This window comes from Apostichopus japonicus, chromosome 5 (assembly GCF_037975245.1).
Source record: "Apostichopus japonicus isolate 1M-3 chromosome 5, ASM3797524v1, whole genome shotgun sequence".
Classification (NCBI taxonomy): domain Eukaryota; kingdom Metazoa; phylum Echinodermata; class Holothuroidea; order Aspidochirotida; family Stichopodidae; genus Apostichopus; species Apostichopus japonicus.
Genome location: NC_092565.1, coordinates 17935478 through 17958328, shown reverse-complemented (window position 1 = coordinate 17958328; position 22851 = coordinate 17935478). Strand labels below are relative to the sequence as shown.

The 22851-nt window shown below is 33.8% G+C and overlaps 1 protein-coding gene across 2 annotated transcripts in view; it reads left to right on the top strand.

The window, feature by feature from the left end:
* The window catches only part of LOC139967901 (neuronal acetylcholine receptor subunit alpha-9-like), a 64615-nt gene that overhangs the window by 24848 nt on the left and 16916 nt on the right, over positions 1-22851 (top strand). The window contains exons 3-5 of one of the 2 annotated variants that reach the window (XM_071972096.1): positions 9369-9413; positions 11963-12072; positions 13257-13462. In XM_071972096.1, coding sequence (XP_071828197.1) covers positions 9369-9413; positions 11963-12072; positions 13257-13462 — 361 coding nt within the window. The remainder of the gene's footprint in view (positions 1-9368; positions 9414-11962; positions 12073-13256; positions 13463-22851) is intronic. The other variant, XM_071972097.1, reaches the window with a different exon arrangement.

Here is a 22851-nt window from a genome sequence, read left to right as displayed (position 1 = left end):
GATAAATATGGTATTCCAAATGGAAATTCAAAGAAACACGTGAATCTGCAATGTTTCTGTTTCGGTAAATCATTTATGGCTTTCAGAAGCATTCTTCTCATATCATAAGTATATTATCTTTCTCTGAAGATAATTGTTTGATACATTATAAAGAAACCCCTGTGAAATTGGTATATTACTTTGATGTAGCCAGGGAGATGCATTACCAAAGCCTCACCTATGGGAAACGTTAATATGAGGACATAGTTTCAATTAGATAATATTACAAATAAATTCATTCATTTCATTAACTCTTTCCATCAACATTTCCCATTACGTTCAATTAGTTACCGCAATTTTAGGAAGAACACAGTTATAATATAGCAACGGATCAACAACAATAAGCTGATAAAAATAGTAACATTATAACAAATGACCGGAAAGATTTATGAAGATACAGCTATGATAGGATCGTAGCAACATATAGTGCAGGTGTACGAATAGACTCTTGAAATTTTAACTTAGATTATATAGTTTAGTTCATTTCTTTGTGTTTTGAGTCACTATAGATCCTATGCCGTCCGTACAAATGTATATATGAAGGTAATTTTGAACTTGGGATATGAATTGAAATCGGTATACCAAACTGGGGGCTAACGTTTCATTGGACTGGACTTCTCATCCGTCTTGTACGTGTTACTTGTAAGAAGCAGTGGACTTTTTTCTTTTTTCACAACTGACGAAATGACAGCCTTGAGACAGAAAACCAGTAACCCATTTTGATAAACCTCGGGATTCTCTGAGCAAATTACAGCCTATGCAAGAAAAATTGCCATCATGAAGATTAAAGAATGTAGAAGTCACTAAGGAAAAAACATGTAATCCCTTGAGGCGCGTATGTTTTTAACTTTAACGAACAAGCTCGCGTAATTAAAAACGAAGCAGGCGATAGAATGTACTGACTACAGAAACGTAAGGATTGCTTGGTTGTGGAAATTAACCATAGCATGCAAAATCGCAAAGAACAGGTTTCAAATCCTTCAGCATTGAAGATGTATTCTTAAACTTCAAAGTTGAAGAAGTAAGACTGTCCATTCGTTCAAGGAAATGCACTTTTGTCGGATCACATCTTCATAATTAAGGCTAATTGTGATAATTATGTGAATACTGATACACACATTTGCGCATTCATGAAATGTAATATCGATTTCTAATGTATAACGACTGCGGGCAGTTGTCTTGATTATCAACAGCTGAACAATACGAAATATGTTAACATAGTTTGTCATAAACGTTTTGATAAATGAGTTGTTGTAAACTTCGGACAACGGAAGAAGAGGAGCTATCATATACAAATGATCACATGACTTGCAACTATGTGCATATAGTTTTGTCATCAACCTTCTGGAGACCATCAAAACCGTCACGATTTTAGAATGCACTGAACCCTGTTGACAACCATATCTGTCGGTTGACGTTTTTCTGTGAAACTTTATACTTGAATAGGTATTTGTCATCAAGATACTTCAAAACGTGAAAATTTATGTCACGCCTCTAGCGTGATGAAGTCTGACTGAGTTTCAGCTATCATTTGCTTTCTTAACGAGGCCAGCTAAAGGTAATTTTTGTCCTCTCTGATTGTTAATGCAATTCATATGGCTGCTTTTGAGCACTTAAATAACTTTAAACCATGTTCCGACCTTCCATCACATTTACTAATACGTACCTATACAATTCGATGGCCAAAACTTGCAGATGGTTTCGTCAATCATATTTTTCATATCCATTACAAAATTAATGCTAAGTGTACCTTCTTAAAAAGTTCTTTGAAGTAAAGTAATGTAACCTTTAAAGATGTACATCTAGGTAGGTACTTGGATTTGTGCACGCAATGGATTAACTGAGTTATGATATATTTCAGCGTAGATTAAGAGTAAAACATGATAACAGTATAGTGACCAAAGCAAAATGGATGTTTTGCATGATGAACATATCAAAATATACAACACGTAAGTTTCATTTAGTCTATTTCTCAAAAAATCACAATTAAAACTTGCAATTTCGCAGTAATAATATAAACAACTAAACAGAAGTTGCATCTGATAGCAATTGATACCCTAACACGTCGGTCTAATGTATATAAGTACCCTAAGCTGTAGTGAGTAGTACATTCATTAATTAAGTCCTTGGGAAAATTACAGTTAATACGTATCATATCTCGACATCGAAAAGCACGATGTCCTTTGTATCAAATTTAAACGAAAAGAAATAAACGAAAAAAATCCCAGGCAATTTGTAATCCATTTGCAGGAAACAATATTTCACAGCAGTCACCTGGCCAATTAGACGAGTGAAATGAATCACACTTACAATTGTCATATTAGTCAATGTGATGTATTTTAGTCTGTATAGTGCAATCAAGTGAAAAAATGGAAATGGCCTTTAAATCCAAAACATTGTCAATGTGTCCTTCGTTCGGTTCTGTTCCCAGAATAACGAAGGTTAATAAACTAAGGATAAAATGGTGTCTGAAGTTTAAGATTAGCTCTGTCTCATATTGACCACTTTTATATGCGAAATATTAATCAAAGAGTGTCCATTTTGTTTGTATATATACAAACAATGTATCGTGTTGCTACATTGTATACACAATCTGTCGCTTCATAACGATGGATTGATAAATATTTTACTTAATTTGATTTGCGAAAAAAAGTATGTCGATGGGGAATTTTAAAATGAGTTCGTAACGATTATTTTTTAGTTTACGAGCCATCGGTACAAGTGACGTAACGCAAGAAGCAATGAGTTTGAAATACTGAAAATGGCAATGAACAACCTTCAACCAAGGTCTGGTGGTATTAAATGGCGCCGTAAAATTTGCCTCTGCAACGGTTATATCGAATCAAAATGTTTACTAGGACATTAAATCACGTGGATCTGTCATTTTGTTGTTATTAAAGTAATACAAGTGGAATCGGTTGATTAAAAATGTTTACATGAAAATGTATTGCTTATGTGACAATCGGTACCGTTGGTAGCTCGAATCTGAAGTGTTCTTTAAAGTAGATTGGGAGAAAGGATGAATAGCATATTACTGTGAAAAGTCAAGATGCAATTGATGGAACGACATATAGACGCCACTTCATTTTCTGTTTTTGCCCGTACGTGGGGGAGAAGTTGTTTATGGGGTGGGACGTAGATGGGTGGGGTGGGGGTGGGTGGGAGGGAGGGGTTTGCTGCTCAGATTCACTCATTGGTAATTGAAGTTTCGCTATAAAGAGGTTTATATTTCCGTTCAAAATTGTTTTAAGCAACCGCTGATAATACTTGCAATCACGTATTGCGTGGATAAACCTTCCACAAATGGCTTATGTAAACAAACAAGAAAAAGAGCATACACATATACATATGCTATATTTGTTTTGGAGTAGAATTGTACTTCTTGGGTAATTAATTCAACCAGAAACAAAAACATTTTCAGTCAAATTAATTATTGGAGGATACGTCAGGTTGCAGAAAGTTTGTAGATTCAAGAAAAGACTGAGGATAAATGTGTTTTCATGTTGTTTGCGATTAAACATTTTTTTTTTATAGAACTAAGCTTGGTTAACTGGAATTTTACTAACAATCCAAAGTAGAACAAATGGTTCATAATTGAATTGTATTGGAAGTATCAATAAACAATAAAACAGAGAGATCAGTCGTACGAACAACTAATATTGCATAATACGACTGTCATATATAGTAGTCTATTCTTTAGCCCATGAGAAGAGAAATGGTTGCTGATTGATTAACAAAACTCGCACATGTTTGAAGCGTAACAAAACTCTTTAAATAAATTCTTCTGGTGACCTGAAGGAATTACAACCTCCCTTATGGCCTCGATCTGTCACTCATTGCAAGGGAGAACAAATACTAACATGTAAAGTAGTTGTAGCTACTTGTAAGTGTTTGTTATAGAAACTTCATTTAACGTTCTCAACGAATCGATCCACTCGATGGTTGGGAGACAGAAACGTCTTTCGAAACGTATAATATATCCTGGAAACGTGTTTCAAATGTTTGAAAATCACAAATTGGGTCAAGTCCAAATTGTTACTTTGTTGGCATTCCAAAGAAATGGAAACACAATTCACTAAATACCCGAATCGCTGCAAAGAGACTGACCAAATAAAGAGGAGGGCTTAGCGAGGTTGATCAAACATGAAAGTCATTAAGAAGAAAGAAGAAGCATGGATAAACATGTAGGCCGTCACACCAAGTTTGAAATGGCCCGACCATTTTGTTGTTGTACCCGTTACATACGGATAAGGTATTCTGAAGGGATTAGAATAGAACCCTCTTCTAAGCCAAATGCAGGATTAAATATTTACAGAAAGGTATAAATTTCACTGTGTGGTTTTATCAATTTGAAATTGCCTAACATGTTTTTGACTTCATGGAAACAACTTCTCACCGGCATAATCATTTCCCGCGGGCATACTATCTGTCATTTTATTCTGCTATAATTTCACAGAAACAGTTATCAAAACTTGCAAAAGCTTTTCTTAATAGAATCAAATATATATTTTATTGATCATACTGCTTTGTATTATCATAAAGAAACATTGAATGGCTCACACCGATTTATCTCACCAAACATTAAAGTCCGGAAGCGGTGATTTTTCCCTATCATAATTGTCCATTTCGACCATTAATTGGTCAAATTAAATATTCTACGAGTGACAGCCCTGTTTCCTATTTAAAAAGAATTATTGACTTTTCCATGCAGGGAATTTGCTTTCTAGCTACAATTTTACAGCCGCATCAAACCATGCATTAATAAAACTGTTATTATAGCCTTGTGCTTGAGGACATGCAATGGATTGTTCTTGCCGATGTGTATAATAGCTTAGTGTTATGGCTCTTGATTGATAGTGTCCTACATGCCAGTTTTTCTAACGCTAGTGTAGTACACTGGACAGGGGTAGGGGATATAACATTAATTACAAGGGACGTAGAAGTGCATGTATATCAATAACGTGAACGTTGGTGAATATTATAACCCAGGGTTGGTTTTGGTCCCGAAATGTAGACTTTCTTTATTGCACGACTGCCCCCGTGTTGTAGAAGCAATTAGCCTATTATGTCTGCCGTATAACATATACCACGGTTATTTATTCTTCTTTTACCAATTTAAGTTTTGTAGTCCCCGTAATGTCCTTGAAAAATTCTATGGCTGGCACTGTGTCCCCTCGCCCCTTCCCCCTCCCCCTGCCCTCTCCCCCTACTGACTACGTCACTATTGACAGTGATATTACTAAGAAGGTGTTTTTGTTGTGAAAATATGGTAACCACATAGCAGCTAAAATTCCGACTAATGTGAGACAAACTTTACTCAAATATTATCAAAGTGTTAAAACATAAATTATTCCAATAAAAAAGGCAGAGCTGCGATATAATCGGTGAGGCGGCTAGTTTGAACATATCGTGATTCAGATGCAACAATCATCATACATTAGTAGTCATCTTAGCATACCGAAGTGTACTCACGACAAGGAATCAATATTATTAGCTCACATTCACCGATATCTAACTTTAGCAGAATGTTCATGTTCTCTGTCACATGAGTTTCTCTAAACGGATGAACAGAAAAGAAACAGCTTAGAATTTTATATTCTTACCGCTTCGCGCTCTCATCTGCAATTGAGATTTTCAGTGTTTTAACATGTTGACTATTAACGATCTGTTCTCGACTTCATATCGTGTTACAAGTACTATATATATATATATATGCAGTAGGATTGAGTCCTTTGCTTTTATGACGTCAAACATTTCATTGAGAAGTGTTAATTTCCAATATGCGTTTCCTTGTGCTGTGCCAAACCAAGTTGTTTCATTATTGTATACATACCTACATACATACATACACACTCACACACACACACACACACACACATATATATATATATATATATATATATATATAGTGTACTGTAAGAATAAAACGATACTTAAAAATTCATGTCATGACGAAGCAAATAATTTCCCACAAATAATCATAGTTGAATCTGCTAAAATGCTAACTGAACATTCTTTGATTTCTGAAGGTAAGAATTTTAATCACAGTGTAATTAAATAACGTTCACTTGGTTTGTCCGTAACTTCCTATGATGAGCTGCTTTCGTGTGGTTTTGTTCCCATCTTACATAACATTTTAGTCTTCTCATTCAGAAGACCATCTAGTGACATGATGAAGCTGCTCACCAACGCTTTGTAAACACACCTCAACACTCACAAAACCAGCGGAAATTCAATTTGTTGAGCCCCCTAGCAACATGAACTTAAAGCACCTGCTGAAAACGGGGCTGAGTAGCGTTAAGATTCAAGCATCCAAAGTTTTACATTCGAGCATAAAACAGCAGACAGCCGAAGGTGTTAACAAGAGGAGGAATACTAATTTAAAAACAGAGTTGAGCTCATAGGAATCTGACATATGATATTACAAGGTTAACTTTTGTGTTAAGCTTTACTTTAGAAACGAAGGTATTTTTTGTAAGTGAAATTAGCCCTGATTTATGTATTTCTTGTGTGGTTAAACAGTGTTTTACCTTAGGAAAAATATACGTATCGCTTATACATGTAAATATTAAATATCCATAAATAGGGAGACATACATCGTCTCTATTATCATGATGGCTATGACGACAACTTTTATTTAAACTGATATATTCGTCTTTGAAATTAACTAATGTAACCATTTCTTTCTTTTGTAAGGTCATTGTTTATATATATATATATATATATATATATATATATATATATATATATATATATATATATATATATATATATATATATATATATATATATAAATATATATATATATATATATATATTTATCATAAAACATTTATTTACAAAGGGTTATGTCATTATGCATATTACGTAACGTAAGACCTCGGTCCGCGACGGTTACGATTATGACCCAGGTTCATCCATGGCAACTGAGGGATGAACCACCAGCCCCCCCCCCCACACTTTTTAAAGATCCTGCGAACTACTTTGATAGTTTGCAGGCAGTCGATGTCAAATACATAATTAATTTTTGATAACTCTGCTTTAAGAAAATTTTAATTTATTCCTCGTAGATGATTTATTTCAAGGGAAAAAGAAAGATAAATTGAAAAGCCTTGCATACTTATCACTAAAGTTTTTTTTACCAATCATGATATGTATATTCCCCTATTTCTCCCCCCCCCACCTTTCCCCTTCCACCCAACCTATTTTCATACCTACTACATGTAAGGATGCATAGTACTTTAGCACTTACACCGACGCCTTACAACCCCATGTATAGGAAATCGACGACACTGGATGCCGTAGTAGGTATCTCAAAATCGTGGCACTTATACGTTCCATTACATAATCATGCTGTACAGCTATATACTTGCCCTTACTACATGAGATAAGGAAGATTTGTTTTTATGGGAAGGCTGACTGCCGAATGATTCCAATAACAGTAAACATACAATAACTTGAAACTTATCAAAGTGACCTACATGTCTGTGCACGAATTATAAAGTATTCTGTAAAGGTTCTCTCTACTTTTACTTCATAAAGATTCACCGTTTCCTTTAAAATCACTTAAACTGAACTTCTATGTTGTTACCTCGACGCCGTAAAGAGGTATTGATTCCCACCCTTCAAGTTTTCTTGGTAGTTAAGAGGCCCACCCCTGAATGAACTGTCAATTGTTCGTTACTCGTGGGTATGTTCAGACGTAAAGGTATTTCGTTTCATGACGTTTTGCGACTGTGCGACGTGTAACTGCTTAAGGGTTCCTAATTGCTGAAGACACTCTCTATTTCTCTGGAGTGATATGAACTTCAAAACAGGTTGCATAGTTACTGTAACAATGAATCTGCTTAGAGTCAACGAAATGGTGAATTCATTAAGAAAGACTTGTATATAAACGAAATATATTTCAAAATATCAGTAAATAGAGTTGGTGCACAAGTAAATAAAGGCGGTGTCAAAATAACTGGACAACGACAGTATGGTTAGACCAGTTTGGGACCTTAACCCCTAAAATAAAGGCCCCTATGTAAATTGAACAAATAAAAAAGGAACGTTGCATAATAGTGGAAATTAACGTCTTACGTTGAATTGACTTTCGTCATCATCGTCATCGTCGTCGTCGTCGTCGTCGTCGTCGTCGTCGTCGTCGTCGTCGTCGTCATCATCATCATCATCATATTCATAATAATATTAATCATAATATTAAACATAATAATAATCATAATCATAATAATAATAATGGTAATCATAGTAACAATAATAGTAACATTAAGTCCTTCTTGATGATACATAGTGGTTAGCAATTCAGGTACACATTGACGTACACTGACATATTGAGGGCATAAAACTGTCACAGGTTACATGAGATAGCTTGCTTTCCTAATAGAAATGAATCTAGTTTAAGTTACATTCATATGTTTGTCACCCTTTCATCAATAACATCGCGTCTATATGCGACGTACCGGTATACTCAGACCCCCCTTGCAACATTTATCGCATCTTTCTTAGCGTGTACTTTTAGAATGGCAAAAAAATGGTTGTTTCATACCCACAAATCAAGGTAACAACTTTAGAAACATTTCTAACCTATATAATTCAACACTGTTAATATAGCATATATGGCTGTTCCTGCAGGTACGGTGTTACCTTTCTCTATATATGACGTAAGACCGATCTATGTAGCAGTGTATACGTCTATTATGAATCATTAAAATTATGACTATCGATCAGCGTCGATGAGCAATGTATAGGGTACCACAACATTTATATATATATAAATATATATATATATATATATATATATATATATATATATATATATATATATATATATATATATATATATATACATATATGTAGGAATACTCTTTTTATTACAATATGTATAGTGTAATCAATTTACTCAATTCAGCTACTTCTATGGTAGATTCAGGCCAGTGTGTAATTCCAGCGGTGGTCAGTAATATTAATAATAATTTAGTGGATCTGAAACAGGTTCTCTTTTAAGATGCATACAAGCTGATGAATAATAATCAGAAATAAGCTCGCAGGCAAATTGGACACAACTATATTCCCTGTTTGTAAATCCTTCCATAGTGACCTTGAAGAAGACGCTATAGTTTGACTTAATGCCTTAGCCTTGAGTTAAGTCGTTGTGATTATATTCTTGTGGATACCATCCCATTCGTAATGGTCAGGCTCACCAGAATTTTAAGAGCAGATCTGTTTAGGTATCATTATTCCTCCCCAAAAAATCGTGCTAATTAAGGGGACACAATCTGGAATGCTTCGGGCAAGTCTCAAGCTTTTGTTTCCTTTTTTGCTTGCAGGACGAGCGGATGCAGACACTTCAAGTTAATGCCTGGTTAACCTTGGTAAGTGAAATTTAATCACCTTTTATTCGGTTTTGTTTTACCATATTAATTTTCTCAGGGAGAAAACTTAATTAAAATGTATCTTTCCTATTTCTCTCTGTCTCTCTCTCAGAATTATTTCCGAGTTTTTGGCATCGAATACCATATTTTTTCCAATACTTTGTAATGGAATGATGGAAGCTCAATACGAGACCGAACCCCATCAGCCTTTCAGATGAATTTGTAAAATAAATACATTAAAATCAATATCTATTTGATGACATCAACATATTACTTTGACTGTTATATATGTACCTGTTTTCTTATTGTCCCATAATCATTGGAATTTTGAAATATATTGCCTTTATCGTCATATTGCGTATTTCCCCAGTTACGACAGAGGAGTTTAAGGCGTTTCACCAAATTTTATGACACTACGTCAATCCAGCTTTTAGGTGTCCCTCGAGTACTCGATAACTGTTATCTTAACGTCATAAAAAAACAGAATAATCATCGACTTTTTACAGATTATTTTTTTATCTAAAAAAACAAAAAAACACAAACAATTTAAAATGTAAACTATAAAAAGATAAATCAAAACGGAAATTATGATCAAGGACGCTTTCGTAATTGATATGTCAAATTCAGACTAATAAAAGTGTCATATTTTCCGTTGTTGATATTGTTTGCCATTATTTTCAGAAATCAATTTACGCCTCTCCGTTTAACAAAATTTAATCCGCACTTGACGAAATGAAACGTAAACAAACGACTCCGTTTTATCAGTTCTAAATGGAACTTTATGCGCATTCTTAAATCTTCCTATCCCCTTGGGAGGAAGCGACACCAGTTGTTTGGAAAATATAATCAATTATTAGTAACTCGAATCTCTATAATTGCAAATGTAAAACGTCTCAATCATAATTGTTCATGAGAATTTGTTTGTGTTTTAAACTTTTACTTAATCCCAAAAAATGTAAAGATTTGGCAGCGATGATTAAAATATGAAGTTTATGAGCTGGTAAGATGATGATGCCTCCTATTCTCATTGTCCTGTCATTATGCGTGCGTGGATTATGCCGCCATGTTAAAATGTTATAATGACCAATGCTTCCCTATCTGAATATATGTTGTCCTTTGGTACCTACGTTTAATGATGTACGGTTATGAAAATTCATAACTACTTTAGAGGCGATATCGTTTAGATCAATAATAATCATCTGTTAATTGCATCAGTAAAGTAATTCATAGCTTATACACATGTACAAAAACTATACCAATTCCGCGAAATCCCCGGATTTTCTAAAACAAGTTTGTTTTCTTTATTATCGTATCCGATATCAAGGATTTCTTGAATTGTATTTGGTTTTCTTGAGAATCAATTCCAACATGGATGAAAAAGAATGTTTTTTGTTTACCCCTTTTCTTTGCAAAGCTAATAAAATCGACCCTGGTACCTCTCTGGGCCGTATCTTACCAGGGTACGATAGAGAGGCTTTGTATAGACTAGTATAGTTTTAACGACACTTGTTTTTCCTTTGCGTGTCTGTCATAACGATCGAAAATGCAGAAGTTTCAACAATATTCCCAGAAGTGAGAGAAGGTTTCAGATGTGTGAAATGATGTTACAAACAGTAAAATTCATGCTGACCTTCTGATATATCATTAGATCACGTCTCTCCCGGTCACGTACACGGACTTTGCTCTTTAGGAATTCTCCATGCTTTATTTTCTTCATTACTATCTGTACATCAAAATATGAAATTATAATCTCTTTTACTTCTCTACCATACAACACATACATTAGAAACATAATGATGTATGGTTAACTTGCATTTTATTCTCATAAGAATAAGATTTATGTTGCTTTTTAAAATGACATTGAAACCAAAACCAAATTTTCTATAACAGATTTTCGGCTCAGAACAATTAAGTTCCATGTGTGTAATACATCAATTTCAAAAGACCTATTGCTATTTTAAAATTTACGCAATTGAGGCAAGAAATTATAACTTTTTAAAGTTATCTGTACTATGAATTTCCTCTATATTCGCTTTAAACTTCTCCAATTTCTGCAAACGTCATGGCTACAACACTTTTGTTTATATTACGTCTCATATATTTATGACGCAATAAAAGTTGTATATATCAACCAATTTTTCACATAGCTTAAAAAATGTTTATGCCAGTATCAATGTCAAAATACTGATGTAATGACAATAAGTCTTACTTATGAAATATGAAATCATCTTTCCCGACTGAATCTCAAACATTTACCAGTGATTAATTTAACCATAAGAAGAATGCATAATCTATAGTTCGCCGAATCACTGCATGACGTCTCAGCAGCCTTCATACATATTCATGAAACTCTGAATGTGAGAACACAACGGATGACAATTTTCTGGTATCAAATTGCTCGTGAATGAATTATGCCTAATAAAGCGAATTGCATCAACTGAGGGCTCGAAAAAATCATGTTAACATTGTTCTTCTACTCTATATACCACCGTAAAAGTAATACAAATTTTATTTTTAAATGATGATGATCTTTATTTGCATTTCTACAGGAATGGAGAGACGAATATCTACAGTGGAATCCTGAAAATTATGATGGGATCGATAACTTTAAAATACCCTCTGAAAAGTTGTGGATGCCAGACGTGGTATTGTATAATAAGTAAGAAATATAACTGAGCAAATTAAGTATAAGGGAATTCAAACTTCTCAAGATAATAGCTTTCGGTAATATCACAATTATTGGAAGCATTTATGAACATATTGTAAAAAATCCAACACCTGCTGAGACGATTCGAAGTAAACACTTGTCAAATATAAAATAATAACATAAAATAAACTCAATGTGAATATGTATATAAGTCAAAAGATGCCACGTTGGCCTTTACTTTCAGTATAAATATTGACATTCTGTTTTATCCTATAATGCCTTCGAAGCGTTTAGACTATCGAGTTGCCATTTTGATGTATGTAGTGTAACTTTTCTACTTCCCAATCATCCATCTTTCTTTTACTTCGCTAGCCGAAATGAAATGATCCAACCTTCAAAGAAATGGTCATTAGTGACACCATTCGCCTTTAATGTGTTGATTCTTAGTGCAGCTATTCTTCTTTATTATTGAGAAAACTGTGGTATCATAATTCCTAAACAGAGTCATTCGTCAAGGTGAAAAAACGTCTCAGGCTCGCAATAAAACAGGAATCAATCAATGAAAAGTAAGGATTGAAGTTTTTTTTAAAGTTTTTTTTCCTGCTGACGCGTTGCCTTGTAGAGAATATAGCTCTGTTGAATGTAGACTTGGAAGTTAGGCACCTATTTTGTTGTCTTTTGTTTCTCTTGCTATGAAGAAATTTAAAGAAATGGTGTACGAAAATAACTCCCAAAGGGATACTGAGATTTGGTTTATTTCTCAATTCAATGTCGGTTGTTTCATTTGAAAACCATAAAAGCTGCATGTTCTAAAGAATATACATACACGTAACGGAATTATTGTGAAAATTAGATTATATCTATAGATATTGTTAGAAAAGGTTTAGCTTGTAAAGACTTAACGTTTGCAGTTTTGTGACCAGAAGAACGTTAATTACCGCAGTAATTAGGAATCCGATGCATTTTCGCATCTGGGTTATTCAAACTTTAAAAACTTTAAGCAACAAGTCAATATAATAATAGTGTGGTGTAGGACTGACAACTTCCTCTTGAAGTCTCTATACACCACAGCTGATTTTGTTACTTTTGTTCCTTCTGGTAAAGTTTAGACCTTTACAAGACGTATACGGAACTTTCTTTTAATCTCATTCATTGATGATAAGTTGCCTCCCATTTTTTTTGATGCATTCCAACAGCGCGGATGAATACAAAGAATATTTAATTGGTAAAGTCGCCGTAGTACACCACGACGGAAGTGTCATGTGGGCTTCTCCGGGAATATTTATTACGTCATGCATCATTGACGTCACAAACTTTCCCTTCGATGAGCAGAAATGTGACATGAAATTTGGTCCTTGGCAATATGAAGGAAAAGAAGTTAAAGTTACCGGTAGTGGTGAGTGTAAGCATTCTTAATTTTACCTACATCGGATCACCATCATCACTCATTTGCCTGTCGGTAAGATCTTAGTTAGCATGGAATTCATGAATGCTATTTCTCCATCCCAAAATAAAAATATCCCATATTCATTGCTTTACAACGAATGCTTCACACCCCCCCCCCCACCCCCAAATCAAGAATGTTTAAAATTACACTATTCATTACATCTCATGGATTCCTGAATGCAACTATTAACATTAACATAATGTATTCATGAATGCTTTATTCATTATTCAATAACCACATACTGTTCATGAAGCCACAAAGCATGAAACGTATATCTTCTATGATTTATGCACGATGTGCTATGTTGCACTGCATGTTACCTTGTAAAGTCTTCCATCTATATATATATATATATATATATATATATATATATATATATATATATATATATATCTAAATACATAATCTATGTATCGCTACATTGCATGGTTTTCCGAACTATCTCTATATGTTAACCCATGACACACGAGGAATGAATCTCATTTCGAATGTACGTACTCCCAGCCATCGGCAATTTAACTGCTGGCATCACTTACCTCATATCTGACTTAAATCCGAATTTGTAAATTATGATTTTGTAAACTTTGAAGTAAACCTTTGACTTTTGAAATTCTGTTCAATAAATTATAATATCAACATGGTGGTAAGAATAGTCGCTCTAAAGACATTTTGACACGTTTGTCGTCTTGGTGACGATAACAATTTTCTCGAGATACTATCGTGATTAATTATACAGTTTTAATTAACCTTCATTATAATGTGACTTATCAGTTTAGGCACATAGATATTAGATTGTTTCGTTTAATTACCGAGGTTGTGAGTGAACATAAGGTTTCTTCCTCTATAGGGTTTTTGGTAGTATTTAAATCCAGTTTAATCATAAATGCTAAATTCAATAAATGGTTACTATCTTTGATATATAAACATATAACAATCGTTACATATATCAAATATACTTGGAACTTGAAAAATACATCTTAATTTGTCTAGAACGTATATACGGTATTTTGATAAACAAATGTTACCTGTAATACCAGTAATGGAATGAATACAACGGTTTTATAATCCAGATCAGATTTGATAGTTTCAAGGAGTATATACCAAACAACCTCAGCGCAAGCATATGAAATCCTATACTTTTTATACATTTTTTATAATTAATATTAATTCGAATATCCACTTCGGGATTTTTATAAATGTTAGCCTCCCAGTTCGGCGTCTTGGATAAGTTTCAGGTCCTGATAATTAACGGACAATATCTTAAAAACAATACAATTCTACAAAAAATTAACAATCAAAGAAAGGTTATGAATATATTGCTAAGTCCAGACATCAAACTTCTCAAACTAGCTTATTTATAAAAAAAAAAATATTTTTACTTTCAAAGAAAACTAAAAGATCCCTCTGTAATAATCGAGTAACATAAAGACACCTCTGAAGGCAAAAAAGAAAGAAAGAAAATAAGCAAATCCATTTGTAGTAAATTGCCTGCAAGTCTGCCAAGTTCCATAATCACGAATATTTTAGATAAACACAGAGTACATCACAACAATCGCCTGATAAGCTAATACAGATGAAGTTAAAGCGTGGAATGATTGTAGTTCAAATGTATACATGTTCAGAAACTTGTTAAAACCAATGAGAGTCCAGCACAATACAGACTGCATTTCAATATCGAATATAACACCTACCATGCAATAAGTTCAACTTAAACTGAGGAGACCACTCATAATGACTCTCTCCATTTCAAATATCATAATGCCGTCGTGGCATATATACGACCATGTTATGCTTCTTGATAAAATCAATTTTCATTTTTCTCAAATCCTTTTGGATATATTAGTACAGAATTATCGAACATATTTATCATCCCAGGTTGTATTTAATCACCCGATATACCACTTTAGATTTTTATATAGAAATGACACTCACGATAGCTCGACAAGTTAGTCTACGACACAATTATTAAAGGATTGGTTCAGGTGTTTGACATGTCTATTTTGTATGAAAGAGCACAAAAAGACAAAAAAGAACAGTGAAGAAACTACCATGATAGCATGCTCTGTTAAGGAGATATGACACTTTGAAGATATCAAAATTTCTTTGAAAACGACTGGAGTAGAAAGACTTACTGTGAGGGTGTGACGCCACATCCTCACTTCCTTTACATTTGTGAATATATTTCTTTAAAAATTATTTACATTTTTAACACATTTGAAAATAATATAATCAAATATTCTTTAGATGTTTAATCTCAAATACTTTGACAAATATGAGATCTCCTGACATATATTTTGATTGAAAGTCATGAAATCTCACAAAATATTTAGAGAAAAAAAACAAAGACTTTTCAGGAATGTGAGGATGTGACATCACAGCTAGTCAGATTTCAGCAGTTTCTACACAATCTGACAAAACTTTACACTTGAATATCTCTTTAACCGAAAAAGATATTTGAACAGTATTTTTCACCATTGTGTTTCTTTTATTGTCCTCTTACATATAACATAAACATGTATGACAACTGAACCAAGCCTTTAAGATTGAAACAGAAAAACACTATATGAGGACTTAAGGCTTCGATGACCTCAAAGGACCTAATGACAATGCTTTACACGCTTTTCAAGGACACATGACATCGAAGGTCATGTCGACATAGTTATGAATCATACATTTATGAAAATAAAGGACGGATTTCAATGAATATTTAGACCAGTAATGGAACAGATGACAGTTTCAGATACTAATTTGAAACAAGTTTTAAATATTCAACATTTAACTTGAGGGAAAACAAATTGATACGGAAGATGTATCTGTGCTTTTATGTAGTGACTAACGATACACGAGCGATCCTATTCGAAAGTTTCGAGGTATGCGATATGTCATCTATGATTTTAATACACATGTGCACCCGGTTAGTGTGAGTTGAGGAGTTAATAACGCTTTATAAACTGCAATGTTAAAGAATGTTAACATATGTTGCCACGTTTCTAGAACAATTATGTTTTAACTAAGAAACGTTTACTTTAATGTATCTGTAATATACCACCTACACACGCTATGTAAATCGTGTGACATAGGTGTGTCCTAAGTATCATAAGTAAAACATGTCAAGCAATTCATATGGACAGCGCGTCACGTTTCACGACTAGATATATTTAATAAACCTCACAACATTGAAGGTACAGTCGAGTTTGTAAGCATTACGTGAGATCTCCATCTATGGTTGACTTTATTGAATCGGAAACCTAGTGAACGATTTTTCTTAACAACAAAACATGAGCTGTTTATACATCATTATAACACCTGATACTCATGTTCCACAACCGTGCATCCGTAACTACTGCGCTGTGTTCGTAACACGGTAACATGTGTTACAGGTGGCACAGTAATTACTGCTCAGCTGTTACACGTTCCCATGTAAGACAGAGAATTGCGCGACTGGACAAGGATTCTATGAGTATGACGATGGGATCGGGAATAACCGCCGCAGTGTGTCGGCTACGTGTTGTGTCAGCGCCGACCATGGGAGTAGTCTTCGTTACCCAGCCGCCGCGCATTTTCACCTTTCGGACTCGTAGTTCAACGTGTAACAGCTTTGCAGTAATTACTGTGCCACCTGTAACACATGTTACCGTGTTGCGAACACATCGCAGTAGTTACTGATGCACGGTTGTGGAACATGAACAGTAGGTACGGTACTAACTATGAGTATCGGGTGATTATAAAGGGAAACAGTACAAACTTTGATAGTGGTAAATTACTTTAATTCCAATAGTCGTAATACAATATCACCATAGAATAGGCCCAAAATTCATCACATTCGATTTATTCACAAGATGGTTGTTTGTTTTCTGCATGAATTAACTTAACGTTTTTTAGACTAGGCCTATATCTTTAACGTTTTAGATTCACACAAGATATAGCGATGCATCCACACAGAAACTTATATTTCAAGGCCAATACATTGACTTTCATATTAACAAGTTTCCAACAATTATTTAACAATGGAAAAACGTTCTTCCTCTCCCCTCAGGGAGAGTGAAGGATTAAAAATATGTAACAGTTAAAATGTATCATGGTATGATATATCAAATAATATAGCACACCGTACAATTTTGGCTTCAATCTCTCTACCTATTCGTAAACACGAGATTCAATTTGAGAAGAGACAACCTTTCTATCTCAACCTTGCGGCTAAAACGATGCTGGTATCCTCTCTTTTCACAAAACGATGCAAGGGCCGACAAGAATTGATTTACATGATTACCAGATTATAGGATTGCTTAAAGAAAACAGTATGAGAAAGGCAGACTATATGTATAAAAATTAAATAACATGAAGGGATTTTTTTTTTTATTATCGAAATCATTGCCAGTAGCAAACAAATACAATCATTTATAATACCTCAAGTAACAGGACCGCAAACCAAATAGATATTTAATGAAAACGCTTACTCATGTTTATCACTGAGATAGAAATTGTGCAGTGCCTACAGTCTAGTCTTGAATTTAAAAGAAAAAAAAAAGTCTAATTATACTCCAAATGTAATTAAATGTTCCTCCGGAATCTTTCAGGTGGATACATGACAGTAATTTAAGGACCTCCAGGCTCGCTCTGTACGAGCTGAAATGAAAGTGTTGTAGATGTGTTTTTTTTTATATGTAACGCGCTCAGCTAACATTTAGCGTCCTTCGCATAAATGTTCGATGTACATTGGTAATAGTCTACGAGATCTGAAATCAGTAAAACATCTTTTTCCTCAAGTCTCATTTTTACCCGTATTCTGTCAGTGAGAACGTAGTAAAAAATTATATCAAAATAGTATGAAATCATTTTCCAATCAGCAAGTGTAATAAGAATGAAAACAAATTCAACGCTTGTTTATCCAGACGTGTTTAAGATAATATGAAAATCTTTTTTTTTAAATCGCAGTACAAAAACAATACTACATTAATTACATACTAAGCCATTATCTGTTCATATACCCCCTGCTGCACTGCCCCTTCCCCCCCCCCCAACACCCCCGCCCAACACCAAATGCACACGTTTGTCACTTAATAAGCTATTGGAACACTTTGCACGAAAGTCTGGTCCACAAAGGTGCAATAAGCTGGTAGTGATCACCTTGGATTATTATACATGATATTAATAACTTATCGTAGATAGGACCAAGATGCATACGATGGACAAGTTCGTCTGCGTAGTAATGTATTAATGTTAGTTTTGCAGTTGATTAATATTTCAAAATAAGTTGATTTTGCTGTATTAAACATCAGTTCTGTCCCATTTCAAGCAAAAAGACAATGTTTTCTTCATAGAAGGATTTGTCTACTATAAATTCCAAGTGGTACAATATTCAGAACATGAAACCCGACACAATTTCACAAGTATGTTCACAATTCTCCAACCCCCCCCCCCCCACACACACACAACTTCGCATCCCAAGGATGTAGTGTCTTTCAATTTACCTCTAACGAAAGCAAAAAGCAAATGCTGATATTCTGTTTTTCCCTTTTCGATTAAATCGTTTTGCTCTGCACAATTACTCTAATTTTCGAGAAAGAGAAAATCATATTGACACCATAGCAGACCAATCCTATTCTCACAATGAGAACTTTGTCAATATGTATATATATATATATATATATATATATATATATATATATATTTGCAAACGGGTCTTCAATGTTATGTAATTTATCTGTCAGAAAGCTATTTCTCATTGTGAATTTTATTTAGCATTGTTCAAAGTGACCACATTGATAAAGTCTATAAAGCTGTCTATATTAATCATTGCCAGACAAAGAGGTTCATAACACGTTTGACTATTCGGGTGAGTGGTTTCATACATAGCAGAGCGGATAAAGAAGTAATGAAATCAGTGTGTCCTATTAATTGTTATTAACATAAGCAACATCTATTTAACTGCATAAAATGACATTTATTCATATATGCATATGCTTGTATCTCTCGTATAACCAACTCGCACGTAAACTTGAGACATGTATCATCTATATTACCGACATTATACAACATTTTACTAACTGCTTGATGTATTTTCATATTGTTAGCAAAAAGGTAATCATATATCCCTTGTCATCAGTGAATTTTGACATCTTACTCATCCATATCAAGCACTTGATCAGAATATTTTTAACATATTTCTGTCAAATTCGTAAGAAACAATGTTGTCAAATTTTCGTAATTGTCGTAAGGTTTAACAAATATATTCGAAATATGTCAGTTTCGTCTGTCTAACAGTTGTATCTCGTTATTCATCAAAGGAATGTATATTAACATGTTGTGGTTAAGTATGGATAGACACAATATGGTACCAGAATGCTGAACTTGACAGCACGTTGATAAAGCAACAGTAAAATGTTTTACAAAATCAACAGAAACCTCGCAAATTAAAACTTCCACAATTAATATTTGAAGGTTAATTCCTTACGTCATGTTCACTGCTGCAACATTTCTTTAGCACAAAGCAGTCAACAAACATTTATGAATATGGAATAACTGGTGCAAGACATATGTGCTACACAGTGATTCAATTACGGAATTAGAGAAACCAAACTGCATTATAAAAAGTGTCAACTTTTGTGCAAATTTCAGATAGTGGTTATTGTTATTTGTATTAAGTATTATATTGAATTGTATATTTGATTGAACAGTTGCAAATTCACATTGGTGTTCACATTTCTCTGAAATGGTTAAATAGTTCTGTAATCGGTAAATTGCAACGTTCATATACTTCTATCCACATTGCATCTATCCACATCACAAAATAACTATGTGGATATATTCATTACGACAAGTATAACTACAAAGCTGAGCAAGGCCATTGATATATTGCAGTTTCGAACACCTTTCTACATATTGTCTAGCTTAAGAGTCAGTTGTTATAACAAGAGTTATCTACATAAAGCACTACACAACCATTGTATTGTACTAACTGAAGAAGAGTGACACTTAGGTTTGCACCGTTATGTATACACTACATGGTAGGCTATGTCACTATCTACCCCATTGTCCCGTGTACTAACTGAGTATATCAGTTTAAATAACAGTGTAGTTACAATCTTTTGCTTTTATATGACGAAGACAACCAGCATAATATGACAAAATGTTTAGCAAATCATATCTTGTCAATTAAACATCGAGCAACAGATCAATATTAAACACATTAATGACAATTGCCTGGCGTTTGACGATCAGTCATGTAACCAAAGATTCGCATAACAATTCCATTCTTTAGAACTCTCACTAATGTATTAATAAAAGTTTCTTGAATAAAGAATTGCTGAAATAAAGGTTTCTTTGATAACGTTACACAGTCTGTTAATTTGATCGATGTGTACATTTTCTTGTAGTCCCACATACATAATACCTCTCAAGGTGCACGTTACATACCGGTACTTAATTTTGACACATTCACATTTTTTAATGTCATTTCCTAATTGGGGATGATTACCATGATTTTATATTGACTAATGTCTTTACTAGGTGGAATAATCCTCATGTAAAAAAAACTTATGTCACTGATGAAGGACATTTTGACTGCATGGTTATTGTATATGTCTGTCTGTGAGAATATACACTCATACATTATGTGGCTGTTGTACTACTTCGTATAAGCAAAAAAAAAAAAAACCTTTGCAAGAGATTATGTTTCGTCGAAATTGGCTAATTTACCTTAATTCTCTTCATCACATTCATCTTAATTCTCTTAATTTCTTCTCCAATTTCGTTTTCTACCCAAGATGATTCTGGTACGTAAGCTGTTAGCATTTTAGATTTTGCAAATGTGGTTCGATCTCGTACTGCAGTGAAACCTATCGCTCATTAACTCACTTTCCTGTGCATGTGATCTAGTTCTTTGCGTTGGCTTGAAAACAGCTGACGTCGACAATGCTTTTTGTCAATGTATAGTGTCACATTTTGAGACAATGAGGACAGGTAAACTTTACTTGTAAAACGAGAAAAAGAAGGGGAAAAAAAGGTTACATCGATAGGGACTAATTTTGGCTCAATTCTTCTATCTGAATATGTAATCTTGTAAAATAAATGACTAGAGGAATTGCACAAGTGTATCATGATGCATATCATCGCATCAAGTTTGTAGGTTGTCTTTTTTATTCAAGCCAAACATTTTAGGTAGTACAGTTAGCAATATGAATTCACGTTATAACGTCTGTATGATTGCAGAAGTAGAAAACAGGACTTGGTTTTTGTTTATCCTATCTGGTGTTTCAAAACCTTTTACATTAAAGAATATATTTCATGCAAGTAGAAGATTATTTCATACCAACGTGTTTCATCATCATTTCATCTACTAATCCCATAATAGGTAATGCACAAAATCAACAACTGGTATAGTACCAGAACAACAAAGACGTGCAACATTATACGTCTCATTTCTGTTATTATATGTAAATACTTTCCAATAAATTAACATATGTCACTTGATGACTGGTAGAAGCGACTGAAGTTTTAACATATTGCCGGATGTGTACCTCGTTATGTAAGCTTACTTACTTAAAAATAAGTTGTCAATTTCGACCAGGAAGTCTAGAACCTATAATAAAGTGCCTTATAGGAGACCTAGGTCTGTTTCTAGTAAAGGTGACGAAAACACTTTAGACATATCTGTTTTCTTGAGAAAAATACAATTTTAATAATGCTACAGTTGAGAAGACAAGTTACAAGATACGTACGTCAAGTTAGACACATGTTTTTATTTCTTTCATTAAAACAGTTGAAAGTAGACTTCACACGTTCATAATCTACAGAATGCATAGTTCAAACATTTCAGTAAAACGTTGTAATTGAGAATGAATCGTTAATGCTCCCTGAACCAGACATGATTTGTTTCATCCAGTGTCAATCAGTGATACATGTTCTACACTTTTCGTGGTTTATATCAGAGATAATCTGTACAAACGTTAACTACAATAACTTTTCCAATGTCTAATATCATAAAATTGTCACAAATCTCGGCCAAATAGAACAAAGATGAACTTTCTTTCCAATCTGCAAGTCTCAATAAAGCTCTCTCTTTGGTGGAATTTTACGTTTTCTTTTCTTTTCTGTAAATTGCTTGAAATTTATTTGAATTTTACCACTATTTCTTTAGCTGTTTAGAAATGCTTTATGTTACTTCAGTGGAAGGTATCTTGTTATTCGAAAGATTTCTTTTCGTTAAATAGTATAGATTCTGGTGGAATGCTACATTTCCTTGCCTTAAATAGAAATTATGTACAGAGAACCAATATCGAAATACCCTTTGCCTTGCAAAAACTGTATTAAAAGTTACAATCCGATCTGCCCATTGCTCACAA